This window comes from Impatiens glandulifera, chromosome 9 (assembly GCF_907164915.1).
Source record: "Impatiens glandulifera chromosome 9, dImpGla2.1, whole genome shotgun sequence".
NCBI classification, from domain to species: Eukaryota; Viridiplantae; Streptophyta; class Magnoliopsida; order Ericales; family Balsaminaceae; genus Impatiens; species Impatiens glandulifera.
In genome coordinates this window covers 3,338,824-3,354,264 of record NC_061870.1, presented here as the reverse complement: position 1 = coordinate 3,354,264, position 15,441 = coordinate 3,338,824, and the positions used below count along the sequence as shown (strand labels likewise).

The 15,441-nt window shown below is 31.0% G+C and overlaps 1 protein-coding gene across 1 annotated transcript; it reads left to right on the top strand.

Annotated features, from left to right (window-relative positions):
- The first annotated feature begins 7,001 nt into the window (after positions 1–7,001).
- Positions 7,002–9,579, top strand: LOC124915742 (uncharacterized protein At5g08430-like). The gene is made up of 5 exons (XM_047456504.1): positions 7,002–7,641; positions 7,760–7,872; positions 8,376–8,451; positions 9,205–9,345; positions 9,440–9,579. Exons 1-5 carry the CDS (start codon positions 7,002–7,004, stop codon positions 9,577–9,579), a joined length of 1,110 nt encoding a protein of 369 aa, XP_047312460.1.
- The last annotated feature ends 5,862 nt before the right edge of the window (positions 9,580–15,441 follow it).

The following is a 15,441-nucleotide window of genomic DNA, read 5'->3' as shown; positions in this document are numbered from 1 at the left end:
GAGAGCCTCTTGGATTGTCCAAGACTCTTGATCTTATCTAGTAATGAGACTCTTCATGTCTTTTGTTTAATGTCTTAGTTATGCTTTATTTTATTTAAGGATTGTAATCGTGTTCTTATTTACATCAAGTTCAATAGACAGAATCTCATTTCAGTTTTTCATTATCTAGAGTTTTATTCACTTTCCAATATAATTCTTCACTGTTCGATCATCGAGGTCCTTGTTGTGACTTCGTTACACTTAGAAACAAAAACACCAATTGGAAGAGTGACCAATTGTAAAGAGTGACTAAAACCGAAAAAATTAGGATAAATCTTTTGGTATTCTTTAGCAAAACCGAAAGATATACTCAATTCTTTCGTCTTTGGCCTGAAATAACCCAAAAAAATCAAAGTGCTGGAAATTGGGAAAAACTGAAAGATTTAGATAAATCTTTCGGTTATTCTATGGTAAAGCCAAAAGATATGGGATATATCTTTCGGTATTAGGCTCTTTTCAAATTTATTATTTCAATGGATTGAAGCATTATTATATTTTATCCTTAAAATTTAAACACATTCATATATTCACAGATCAAACAAAATCCCTATAGATAGAAGTATAAAACATAATCACTCATTCATAATCAAACACAAACCTTATACATCTACTATAATCAAACACAACCCTATAATTGTAACTTTAATCGCAACCCCTCTACTTGAAATATTGACTCACAATGAATATATTAGGACAATTACACAAGATTCATGTACTTAGAAACCAAAACACCAATTGTAAGAGTGACCAATTGTAAAAAGTGACAAAACCGAAAGATTTAGGGTAAATCTTTCGGTATTCTTTAGCAAAACCGAAAGACATACTCAATTCCTTTGGCTTTGGCCTTAAATAACCCAAAAAAATTAATGTGCTGAATATTGGGCAAAACCGAAAGATTTATATAAATCTTTCGGAATTCTATGGTAAAGCCGAAAGATATGGGATATATCTTTCGATATTAAGCTCTTTTCAAATTTATTATTTTAATGGATTGAAGCATTATTATATTTTATCCTTTAAATATAAACATATTTCTATATTTATTGATCAAACAAAACCCCTACACATAGAAATATTAAACATAATCATTCATTCATAATCAAACACGAACCTTATACATCATACTATAATCAAACACAACCCTATAATTGTAACTTTAATCACAACCCCTCTACTTGAAATATTGACTCACAATTGATATGTTTAACCAAATAAACAAGATTCATGCACTTAGAAACCAAAACACCAATTGGAAGAGGGGTATGAAATTTGTTAAGAGTGACCAAAACCGAAAGATTTAAGGTAAATCTTTCGGTATTCTTTATCAAAAACGATAGATATCCTCAATTCTTTCAGCTTTGGCCATAAATAACCCAAAAAAATCAAAGTGCTGGAAATTGGGCAAAACCGAATGATTTTGATAAATCTTTCGGTATTCTATGGTAAAGCCGAAAGATATGTGATATATCTTTCGGTATTATGCACTTTTTAAATTTATTAATTTAATGAATTGAAGTATTATTATATTTTATCCTTATCTAAACACAATCCTATATTTATAGATCAAACAAAACCCCTACACATAGAAATATAAAACATAATCACTCATTAATAATCAAACACAAACCTTATACATCATACTATAATCAAACACAACCCTATAATTGTAACTTTAATCACAACCCCTCTACTTGAAATATTGACTCACAATGGATATGTTTGGAAAATTAAACAAGATTCATGTACATAGAAACCAAAACACCAATTGGAAGAGTGACCAATTGTAAAGAGTGACCAAAACCGAAAGATTTAGGGTAAATCTTTCGGTATTCTTTAGCAAAACCGAAAGATATACTCAATTCTTTCGTCTTTGGCCTTAAATAACCCAAAAAATCAAAGTACTGGAAAGTAGGCAAAACCGAAAGATTTAGATAAATCTTTCGGTATTCTATGGTAAAGCCGAAAGTTTTGGGATATATCTTTCATTATAAGGCTCTTTTCAAATTTATTATTTTAATGGATTGAAGCATTATTATATTTTATCCTTAAAATATAAACACAATCCTATATTTATAGATCAAACAAAACACCTACAAGTAGAAATATAAAACATAATCATTCATTCATAATCAAACACAAACTTTATATATCATACTATAATCAAACACAACCCTATAATTTGAACATTAATCACAACCTCTCTACTTGAAATATTGACTCACAATTGATATGTTTAAACAAGATTGATGCACTTGGAAACCAAAACACCAATTTGAAAAGGGGTATGAAATTTGTAAAGAGTGACCAAAACCGAAAGATTTATGGTAAATCTTTCGATATTCTTTAGCAAAACCGAAAGATATACTCAATTTTTTCGGCTTTGGACTTAAATAACCAAAAAATATCAAAGTGCTGGAAATTGGGCAAAACCGAAAGATTTAGATACATCTTTCGGTATTTTATGGTAAAGCCGGAAGATATGGGGTATATCTTTCGATATTAGGCTCTTTTCAAATTTATTATTTTACTGGATTTAAGCATTATTATATTTTATTCTTCAAACCTAAACACAATCCTATATTATAAATCAAACACAAATCCTTACACATAAAAATATAATAAAACAATATTCACATATTCTAAGTATATAATATAAAACACAAACCTTGTATACATTTTATATACTTAAACACAAATCTTATACTTTTAACTCTTTCAAACACAATCCATCTATTTGGAATATTGAATCACAATTAATATGTTTGGACAATTAAACAAGATTAATGTACTTAGAAACCAAAACACCAATTGGAAGAGGGGTATGAAATTTGTAAAGAGTGACCAAAACCGAAAGATATACTCAATTCTTTCGGCTTTGTCCTTAAATAACCAAATAAACAAAGCTCCTGGGAAGTGGGCAAAACCGAAAGATATAGTGTATATCTTTCGGTATTACCCTTAAGAAAAATCAACAACTTAGCCAATTTTGATATTCTTTTGGAAGGGATCAAAACCAAAATATATAGACTATATCTTTCGGTATATCACTAAAAAAAATCCAACACTTAGCCTTTTTTCTGATTTTATTTTGAAAAGGATTAAACCCAAAAAATATAGTACATATCTTTCGGTATATACCTTAAAGCAAAACCAGTACTTAACAGTTTTCTAATATTTTTTTGAAAGGGCTCAAAGCCGAAAGATATAGTATATATCTTTCAGTACCTAACCTTCAAAAAAAGACTATTTTTCAGATGGAATAAAACCCAAAAGATTTGACTGATATCTTTCGGTATTGTATCTAAATACCGAAAGAATTGCAGATACTGTCGGTTTTGTTTCTTATTTGCAACAGTTTTCTTCCTTTCGGCACCTATACCGACATATATATAAATCTGTCGCAAATATCTTTCCGTAAAACTCCTTTTTTACTAGTGGTTACTGATATAATTTTTTATTGTTATATCAAAGACGGTTTTTATACGCATACAATTTTTGATTATCTCAATAATTGTAAAATTTTTATGTGTAAATTTTAATCTTGAGAATTCATATTTTATTTTATACTTTATAATTTTTACTATTGGGTTTGTTTCAATTATATATGTATATATTGTTAAAAGTCATATTTTAATATAAATATTAGTATTTTTAATTATATAATTATTCGAGTATTCAAGTGAATGAAAGTGGGCCGACAAATAGGTCCGATAGTTTACATGGGCTCATTTGTATTTTTAAAAACTATTATTACTGATTGAAAAACCTAAATAACACCTGATTTTAATTATCTTCTTCCATCTCATTTTAGGTCAAATGAGACAACCCTCCACTCGGTCATTCTATTTGTTCGGCGTAAAAGCTTGAATTTGGTTGGATTTTATAATTATATGTAAGTAAAAGATTTTTTTTCAGATTTTTTATTTGTAGATCGTCTACTAATAGGGTTTATACTATATATAATTCATTAATAGATTTGTAAATTTTTCCGTTCTTCATTAGATTTGAGTTCTTACCGTTTTGATTTGAACTCTTCTCTAAAAGATCTTTGAAATTTTTTTTATTGATTTCATTCTAACCAAGTCTTGAGTATATATCCGATCTAATATATAATATTATTATTACTATCTCTAAATATTTTTATATAATTTATTTACAGGTTATAGAAGAGATTGATAATACCGAGTTTTTTCTTAGAGAGTGAATCAAGTTTGTAGAGGTAAGTGAATGTTATGTAATTTTCTTTAAAATTTATATCTGATAGTGATTATGAGTATTTTTTTTCTTTGTAGGAAAGAAATAATGATTATGTTAGAGATCTTTATAATTTAAGAAAATATTTTAAGATTCTATTAGTGTTGATTTTGATTGAGTTGAAATATTTTAACAGTATGATATTAAATGTGTATGATTCTTTTTTGGGGTTAATTAGCTAGAATTTACTTTATTTATTAAAAATATATTTAAATAATTTGATGTAAACATAGTATTGTTCCTACTTTTATAGAGGGAACATGATTAACAATGTATAGTTAAAAGTGGTGCCTACTGTCTATAGAGTTATATATAACTGTATATTTATTTTGATTAATTGTAAATAGAAAGAAAATATATATTTTTATTAGTAAGATAAGATTATACCTTTAAGATGGGTCCAACATTCAGCTTTAGGATACATTTTGTTTAATAGTTTAAAGATGTTACTTATACATTTTCAATGTAATTATATTTATTTGTATTCATTAGCATTTGTATATTAGGACAATAAAAATAACTTTGAATTTGATATTATGATGAGTATGTCATTCTTGGATGGAGAAAGGATTGATATACAATTTGAAATATATTATTCTAATAAAATATAGTTTAATTTGTATGTGCAATCTATATGTTATATATGTATTTTTGTCATCAAAGACAACTCTTAATTATTATTTGTAGCACATTTCAATTTGTTAATAGTTGGATGTTATATATAAGTAAAAGACTCTTTTAGATTTATAGTTGGATGTTATAATTATATATAAGTAAAAGACTCTTTCAAATTTATTTTGTGTTGATAGTCTGCTATTAGGGTTTATATTTTGTATGTAACTCAAGAATAAGTTTTTAAATTTCTCATTCTTTGTTTGATTTCAAATCTTTTCTCTTTAAAGGTTTTTTATTGATTTAATTCTAAAAAAGTCTTGAGTATATATTTGATCTAATATATAATATTATCATTATGTCTAAAGATTATTTAATAATTTATTTGCAAGTTATAAAATAGATTGTTAATATACAGTTCTTTATTAGAGGGTGAAACTAGTTTGTAGATGTAAATGAATGTTATGTGATTATTTGTAATTTGTAAGAAAGTACATTATTTTTTTGAGTAGGATGGTATTATTATTTTTTCATTAGTATTTGTTTATTATCACAATAAAAATCACTTTGAAATTGATATTGTGATGATTAAGCTGTGCTTGGATGGATAAATTATTGATATAATTTGAGATATATTATCCTAATAAAATATAGCTGAGTTTGTATGTTTAATCTATATATTATAGATGTATTTTTGTCATAAATTATTGTATATATGACTTTTATTAACTGAGAAAAATAAACTTTATTGTTATAAACTCCATATTGTTTAGCATAATCCTTTACAACGAGTCTTTATTTATCTTTATTAAAATTTTCAAGTTCATTTATCTTTATCTTAAATATCCATTCAACTTTTATTCTCCTTGCACCCTTGGGTAGTTCTACTAAATTTAATGTATTATTTTTCTCAATAGCCTTCAGTTAGAGGCCCCATTTGGTTCTCTATTGCCTCTTCAAAAGTTGTTAGATACATTATGACATTTAGTACTACTTGATTTGTTTCTTAATCTTCATCAGATAGTTCATAATCTCTTTATCATGTAGGAGCTCTTCTATGTTATCTTCACAGTCTTCTAAATCCAATCTCATAAATTGAATCTGAAGCTACATCAATAGTATTTGGTGTTTGTTACCATGGTAGAAACGTAGAGAAATTAGTCAAATATCAAATTCTTAAAATAATCATGTAGAAATGAGCTAGATAAGAGGGATCGAATTCACTAGGTGAAATAAAGTCAATAATATCATAAAAAAAATTATTAAACTAAAATTTGTGATTCCTATTGATGATCATGATTATGTTAAATAAAAATTAGAATTTGACTTGAATAAATTGAAAAGTAATAATTTTTCTTGATAATCTTAAATGGATATTTCTATCAAACCCTCAAATAAAACAATTATCTAGTCAAATAAAACCCAACATGAATTCAAGTCATTATATAATAGATTAACTTCATTTCTACAATATTATAAGGCTTAAAAAAGATTTAAAGAAACTCTCAAATGTTTATTTCATTCTTGTGTTTGGTTTTCTCCTATAACTGTAGTTTCAGCACATTTCTACATGTACATCATTCATAGTTACTAACAAAATTGAGTCTCCGCTTAAATGGTAGATTTATTTAATTGGTTTAAACCCTAATTCATTTTATACACACCTTTAGTACTTGTTGCTTGGAGAGAGAATTGGTTAAATGTGGTATTTTTTAGTATTATTCTTTGAAGAAATTTTGAAATGACTAAGATAACATTCAATTTGGAATAGCAATTGCAACCAATGTGCTTTCTAACATTATTAAGTGTCCTTTCTATGAACACGTCCTTCAATTTTGTTTTGTCCTTGTTATGCAGAAATTTTTGGACTTCAGTAATCGAGAAACAATTGAGTGTCTATTCTTGGAATATTAGTTTATAATTAAGAAGGAGGAGAATTTGAAATCGGAAGATCTTCAATCTGCAAATACTACTTTTAAAAATTGGAAAAAAAGTATTAGTTCTGACTCAATTTTGGTTGAGAGCTCTGAAAACGATACAATATCTGAAGCTTCTATAGTGAAGTTGAAGAAAAGGAAATAAAGTCCCCACAAGTAATGAAGAAATTCAAAGATGAAATGTCTGGAAATAAAAACAAAACCGCCAAACCGAAAAGAAAATTTATTGACTGGGGATCAGAAGCTCTCATCGAATTTCTTACATCTATTGGTAAACAGACAATCGATAAATTATCACAGTACGAGGTGTCTTCTATTGTCAGTCGATACATCAGTGATAACAACTTATGTAGTATGGAAAAAAAGAAGAAGGTTTTGTGTGATGCGAGATTACAATCTCTATTTCAAAAGAAAACATTTAACAAAAACAAAATATACGACCTCCTAGAAGTCCATCTTTCAGAAAATATTGAAGTACTCGACGATGAATTCTGGTCATATTTATCGGACGAGGATGATGATGGTTTGACAGCGTCAACAAAAAAGAAAAGAACATTGAGAACAGTTAAGGAAGCTGAAGAAACAGATGAAGTGCAGGAGGGTCCAAAAAGTTGTTTTGCATCAATTGTTGAGGAAAACATCAAGCTTGTCTTTCTTATGAAGAGTCTAGTGAAAAAAATGTTGGATAACAACGAGTCTGAGGCTTTTGATGCCAAAGTAAAAGGATGCTTTGTGAAAATCAGATCAGACCCAATGGATTACTCGCAGAAAAACCGTTTTCAACTCGTACTAATAACAAGTTTGTATTTGCACATATCATGCATCCATATTAATAAATTATATCAATTTTTGATGTTTTCATTAGATGCACTAGTTTTATGTTGGAACTACGATTAATTTTTTCTATACTTGGTTAGGTGTGAATCGGATTATGCAGGATGATAAGATGAAGGTTAACCTTCAAGCCTCAACTGGGAAAGTAAGCATTGACTTAGATGTAGAGAAGTTATTTGATGGTATATTCAACAAGGTAAATTACACAACAATTTCATAGACCTGAAAGTAAATAAAGAAAATTGAAAAACTTGAACTTATTAAGAAAATTTGCTAAACAATTTTATAATTTTCTAGGTAAAACTGTTTTATTCAATTAGAGTTTGATTAACTATTCATTTTCGTCATCAATACGTCATTCATTTGCATAGTTTTTCTGTTTTTTCACACTACTATTCATAAATAATCAACATAATCCTCTTCGATCCATCTTTATTCCATTATGATGTCACCCTAATCCCCATTTTATTCTCAGTAACGCCTAGGAGAAATATTCGTCGATTGCTTATTAACCATCATAACATCATGTTTCATTCATTTTTATATATTTTACTGTTAAAATTTTGTGTTTTTTCGAGAATAAAGTACAACCAGACTACTCTATATGGTATCTAGTTGTGGAAAGAATATGACGTGGAGGCATAATTAAATGGTTTTTTCTTAGTATTTTTAACTTTAAAATGATTTTGAGTTTTGTAGGATGAAGTGGATGACTTGAGGAACAGAGTGGAGGATGGTTCAATCCCTAATCCCACTGTAGTAAGTGCTCTCATGTGTTTGTATAACTTGTTGCATATATTATATTGTGATTTGTCTCGCCCAAGGTCTATTACCATAGTATGTTCTCTTATTATACTGTGAAATACCATTTTTTTTAAGATTTTAACTTCCTACATGGGCGATTTATACATCAAAATATCTTCAATTCTATAGAAAAAAATATGTGTTTGATCTTTTTGAGGAACTCCGAGCTCATTAACGCTAGTTTTTTAATTTTTGTTTGTTGGTGAGCATATTGGCTTATGAATTGTTGTTCTTTTAAATGACTTTCATTTATATTTTATTGCATTGTCTTTTAAAAAAAGAAAAATTAATACAATACTGTTTATTACCGTGTACTGTAATAGGTGGACCTTGATATGAAGGCCAAATCTTTGCATGTAGAGATCACAAATCATGTATGTTTTTTCTTTTAATCTTTTTACTTGGTGAAGGATATATATATATATATATATATATATATAGCTAATGTTTCCATTTGAATTGGATTTTGCAGGCAATTGAAAGAGAATTAATATCTGTGGGCAATCTTATTGATGTTTATAATGAGAAAGGGTGGAGGGAAAAATATCCTTTATTAGATCACTAATATTTCTCATAGTTTTTCCTTGTTTTTCATGAAATATAATCTAAATTAAAATAGGAATGTCATTCTCAAACATAAGAGCTAACTATTTCTCATGCTTTGCACATTTTTATTTGATATCATTGTTATTCTTAACCTGCTAAGTGGTTACATTGTTTAAAGTCATAGAAAGGAGAGAACTACTTAAATCACCAGAAGAACAGAGAAGAATGTTAGAGACGGTTCCTCAGGTGGTTGCTGCTCCATTAGAGATCGATCTTAATGCATCTCCCACCCTCAATGTTCAAGCCTGTGAAACCTTAGGTAAACCTTGATTACATAAGTTAATTTTATTTATCCATTTTAAAGATAAAGTGACTAGCTTAATCTATTTTTCTCTTTATCTTATTTATTCTAGGTTCAAAGGAAGACAATGTATCGACGCCTTTTGTTAATGGTGAAATGCCTACGGCTAATGAACTAGAAGCAGACAATGTTGAAGAAAATAATAAAACAGAAATAATCTACATTGATGATGATGACTCCTGGATGTGGTGAAAAAATGGAATGGACAACCACTTTTGAAGTGGTGAAATAGAAAAAAAAACATTGTGGAGAAACATGTAGTTTTACATGGTCCCTTCTCAAATCCTATGGGTCTTTCTTTTTGATGACATTCTATATTTATTGTTTGTTTAATTTATTTTTCTTTTGACTAGAGTTTTACAATAACATCATGCAAGTTAAGTAAGTTTTATGACATTAGTATGACTTACGAATTGGTAGGACTCAAGAGTACTTGATGTTTTTGTTGATCTTGTGAGATTTTTTATTGGACAATATTTATATTTTTCATTGTGATTTTGTTAATCTTGTGAGATTTTTTATTGGAAAATATTTCTGTTTTTCATTGTAAGCTCGAAGCCCCTTACTACACTTTTAAATGTTCTTAAAACTATTAGGTCTTTTAAAAAAACAAACTACAATTTTAAAGGATGTCCAAACCATTAGGACTTTAAAAAAACGAAATAAACTTTTAAAGACTATCAAAACTATTAGGATTTTTACAAAATGAAACTACTCTTTTTAAAGTCTATCAAAATCATTAGGGCTTTTAAAAAACGAAACTACAAGTTTGAAGCAGTCATAAAAAAAAATAGGGCTTTCAAAGATAACACTTTTAAAAGATGTCAAAACCATTAGGTCTTTTAAAAAACACAACTATCTTTCTCAACGTCCGCCATATTGGACTTTGAGAAGACCATACATGTTTTCAAAATTTATGAACCACTTGGAGTTGTGAAATCTTCTATCTCACCACATTCATCTTTTAACACTTAAAACATTGTCAATAGACGACACCCATGATTAGTTAATCTAGGGACAAGTTAGAAAAAAATCAACTTTTAACACTTGAAAAACTCATATTTAGACAACACATATGGATAACTAATATAGGTACAAGAGTTAGAAAAGGATTATCAAAACCATTTCAAATGAATGTTTTAGCTCCAAAAATATCAAGGTCATTAACCCTAATGTAAGTCATCCGAACTGCGGTCTTTTGATCCTCAACAATAGAGATACATAACTAGTCTCAATAATGGCTGATCAGATGTAAGGGCAAATAAACAAAATATACCAAAAATATATATTTTCTTTCATTCCACCACCACCCATACAACTATTTCACAATATCACTCATCACATAAACCAACCAAAACCCAAAAAAAAATATGTGAAACAAAGTCATAAAGATTCATCATCGGGCAAGTAATAACATAAGTATTATAAAGACAATTATTTCAATGAATAGAGACGGTCTTAAAAGACAAATAGCACGTTTGAAGAGAAAAATGACCATTTGATAGTGGGGCATAGTAGCTCCTAAATTAATTGCAGATCTTAATGAATTTTTTTTAAGTTGTTTTATTTTATTTTATAATGGTATAAGATCGAGCTGAGCCGAATTTTATAAAAAAATATATTCTATATTAGGTATTATTTTATGGAAAATTTGATTAAATGGCTTAAAGATGACCTTATTTGAGTTTTTGACCAGCGCATAATTATGCGCCGGTGACATTTTGTATTTTTTTTTTTTTTTTGACGATTTTGTCCCTGTCGCGAGACGTCCACAATCGCGAAACGTAACCGACATTCGCAAGACGCAACCGGCATTCGCGAGACGCAATTTTTTATTTTTTCAAAAAAAGAAAATCGTCTCGCGATTGTGGACTTTTCACACGGCATCCGATTGCGTCTCGCAACGAGGGGATTTTCATCCAAAAAAAAGGTGTCACCAGCACATTTAATTTTATGCGCTGGTCAAAAGGTCAAATAAGATCATCTTTAAGGTCATTTCGTCAAATTTCCTTATTTTATATTTATCTAATGCAGACTAAATGAAGTGAGTAATCATACTCTCTCCCTTGTTGTAACTAAACATTTACCCAGATATTTCATATTTTATTAGTTCAGAATTAAAATTAAAATTTAAATTAAGTGGCGATTATGCATGTGAGCTTAATATGCATGAATGATATACTCTTTCAAACTCATAGAAAATTGATTAGGATAAAATTCTCTTAGAAATATTCACACTCTCCTAAACTTTAATCTAGTATTCACGACATAGATAAGTCACACGCTTTAAAAAAAGAATGATCATTCTGAAGAAAAAGAATAATTTTTTTAGGAGGTCATATCATATGCAACACATGTGTGAATGTGTCGCAAACTAACACCAACTTGGAATTGTTTAATTAGAGTATTTTAATATTTTGATTAATGAATTAAATGATGTGATTTGTGATAAAATGGATGAAATAATGTTTGATAATGATTGAATTTTAAAAAAATGAATCAGCTCTTAAAAGTTATTGATATATATTTTTTTTTTTAAAAGTATTGATATATATAATGATAAATGATTATTTTTAAGAAATAAAGGTATTTTAATATTTTAGTTAATAAATTGAGTGATATGATTAATAAGATAATGAAATAATATTTGATTAATGGATGAACTTTTTGGGTTGGGTTATTTAAATAAATTTTAATTTATTTTTAAAATGTTGATTTGGGTTGATTTTGATTAGATAATTTCCTTTTTTTTAATATTTAGAATGTATTAATATATAATGATAAAAATAATTTTTTAAAATAAATAAACTATATTGTAGTTAATTAATTGAGTAATTTAATTATAAAAGAATTAATGAAATTATGTTTGATTTCAGTTTAATTTAAAAAAAATAATAACACCTAAATTTGAAAAAAAAAACTATACTTAATCCAAGAAGGTCTAAGAAAATAAATATATCAAAGGAAAATTTGACGAAATGACCCTGAAGGCCTTAAATGAGCTGGTTAACAGCGCATAAATTAAATTGCGTTGGTGACCACTTAAATTTTTTTTGACAAATTACCATCGTTGCGTAACGCGAATGGGAGGATCATCACGCGAAGGAACCCTAATTTTTTATATAAATTCTCAATTTTTTTCTATTTCGTTTCTCTCTCTTCGTTATTTTGCTCTCATCGGTGACCGACCAACAAAACCCTAAATGAACGTTCTCTCAATGCAGGTTGGATGCAGATGAATGCATATGAGTTTTTTCATCTTGTTCATCATTTTGTTCATCTTGTTCATCTTGGTTGTTCATCTTGTCGATGTAGGTTGAATACTCGATAATGATATTTGTAGATGAATGCAATTGAGTTTTTTTTTATTGTTCATCTTATTGTTCATCTTGTATATCTTGGTTGTTCATCTTGTCGATGATGATATTTGCAGATGATGCTCTGATTCAGTTCCGTTTTAGGGAAGATTTATGTGATTTGGTCCCTTCTCACGATAGGAACGATCGTCTCACGAGAAGGGACCAAATCACAAGAATCTTCTCGTGAAGGGTCGTCCCTTCTCGCGATGAGACTTCTCACAACTGGAATGATCATCTCATGAAGGGCCCGATCTTCACGCGAAGGGTCGTCCCTTCTTGCGATGGGCGGTTACCTCTCGTGAAGGGCACGATCGTCTCGCGAAGGGCAAGATCGTCTCGTGAAGGGGCAAGATCGTCTCGCGAAGGGCCCGATCGTCTCGCGATGAAAGTCAAAGAGGAACATGTTTCTACACGCGCTATACTCTAAGTATGACGCGATAAACATTTCATTTCTTCACTCCGTCGCGACGCATCGTCTCTCTCTAGCCTCTTTTTAACTTCATTGTTGTCTGCCTCGACGATTCTTCCTTCTCGTCTTCTCGTTCCTTCATCGTCGTCATTAATCAGGTTAATTTAAGTTTTTGGTTTAGGGTTTATGTTTAGGGTTTTATGATGGATCGTCCCTTCTCGCGATGGGCCTTCTCGCGACGGCACGATCATCTCACGATGGTGTATTTGTTACTTGTTCTTACATTTTTGTTGTTGTTCCTTTTGTATATGGCAGAAACCACCGTTCGTGAGTTTCCTGGTGGATTTCTTGGAAATGCGCCCACAACCTCAAGAAGATAGCTGACAAGTTAGATACAATTAATTGATCTTATGGAGAGGACTCAGAATACCCGATTCAAACATTTATTTACAGCCCCGGGCTTGCTGTTCTCAGGAAAAATAGTCCACTAGATGCTTCTTAGGAAGGTAAGCTCAAACTCGAAGGATATTATTTTCATGGTGAATGGGGAGGAACTGGTATTTGGTATGAAGGAGTATGCCTTGGTTACAGGCCTTAACTTCGACAGATTTTATGTGGTGAACGAAGAAAAAGATGAATGTCGAGGTTGTCCACCTCTCTCAATTAAATATTTTAAAGGGAAAATGACTGTACGAATCAACGAGTTTGAGTCTTGTTTTATGTCATGCACTGATAAGGAAGATACATGAAAGATGGGGCTGGAATGCCTGATTTTCCGGTACCTAGTTGCATTTGACCCAAGGAGGATTATACTTGTCAAAATCCTCCACATGGTGGAAGACGTGGAAACTTTTTCCTCTAATTTTCATGGGGGAAAGTTTCATTTAGAGCCACCCTAAAGGGTCTTAACAAGAACATGGTCTTGTTACGGGAGGGAATGGAGTAAGGGGTTGTGTAAGCCGCATTCCCTCCGCCCGCCCTTTCTTTATTTAGAATAGGATAAAAGAGTTAAAACTCGTTTACCCTCAGTTCTATATATTTGTCAAGAAGGAGGCGAGAGGGATTAGTGATGTTTTTCCTTATAAAGTTTATGGGTTCACACTAGCATTTCAAGTGTGGACATATGAGGTCATCTAAAGCTTTGTCCTTAAATTCGCCAGCATGAGGGAGCTTAATGAGCCTCTACGCCCAAGGATATTAGTCTATTATTCCAACAAGAAGAACACCTTGCAGGATATAAAGGTTGTCCTTCAGACCACGGATCTGACTACGATGGAAGAGTACTCCATGGAAAAGAGCTTATATAGTGGGGTGGACTTTGAACAAATAGATAATTCAGCTGATGATTTGTTTGAGAGATTTACAGATGAGGGAAGAGAGTCATCCCTAAAGGTGAAGGTGAAGGTGAAGGTGAAGGTGAAGGTGAAGGTGAAGGTGAAGGTGAAGGTGAAGGTGAAGGTGAAGTGAAGGTGAAGTGAAGGTGAAGGTGAAGGTGAAGGTGAAGGTGAAGGTGAAGGTGAAGGTGAAGGTGAAGGTGAAGGTGAAGGTGAAGGTGAAGGTGAAGGTGAAGGTGAAGGTGAAGGTGAAGGTGAAGGTGAAGGTGAAGGTGAAGGTGAGGGTGAAGGTGAGGGTGAAGGTGAGGGTGAAGGTGAGGGTGAAGGTGAGGGTGAAGGTGAGGGTGAAGGTGAGGGTGAAGGTGAAGGTGAAGGTGAAGGTGAAGGTGAAGGTGAAGGTGAAGGTGAAGGTGAAGGTGAAGGTGAAGGTGAAGGTGAAGGTGAAGGTGAAGGTGAAGGTGAAGGTGAAGGTGAAGGTGAAGGTGAAGGTGAAGGTGAAGGTGAAGGTGAAGGTGAAGGTGAAGGTGAAGGTGAAGGTGAAGGTGAAGGTGAAGGTGAAGGTGAAGGTGAAGGTGAAGGTGAAGGTGAAGGTGAAGGTGAAGGTGAAGGTGAAGGTGAAGGTGAAGGTGAAGGTGAAGGTGAAGGTGAAGGTGAAGGTGAAGGTGAAGGTGAAGGTGAAGGTGAAGGTGAAGGTGAAGGTGAAGGTGAAGGTGAAGGTGAAGGTGAAGGTGAAGGTGAAGGTGAAGGTGAAGGTGAAGGTGAAGGTGAAGGTGAAGGTGAAGGTGAAGGTGAAGGTGAAGGTGAAGGTGAAGGTGAAGGTGAAGGTGAAGGTGAAGGTGAAGGTGAAGGTGAAGGTGAAGGTGAAGGTGAAGGTGAAGGTGAAGGTGAAGGTGAAGGTGAAGGTGAAGGTGAAGGTGAAGGTGAAGGTGAAGGTGAAGGTGAAGGTGAAGGT

Bases quoted from the DNA above. Each gene is read 5' to 3' on its own strand.
- LOC124915742 (XM_047456504.1), top strand. From the start codon at position 7,002: ATGAAGAAATTCAAAGATGAAATGTCTGGAAATAAAAACAAAACCGCC. The intron at 7,642-7,759 runs GTTTGTATTTGC...ATACTTGGTTAG, and splicing joins TCAACTCGTACTAATAACAA to GTGTGAATCGGATTATGCAG. The intron at 9,346-9,439 runs GTAAACCTTGAT...TATTTATTCTAG, and splicing joins TCAAGCCTGTGAAACCTTAG to GTTCAAAGGAAGACAATGTA.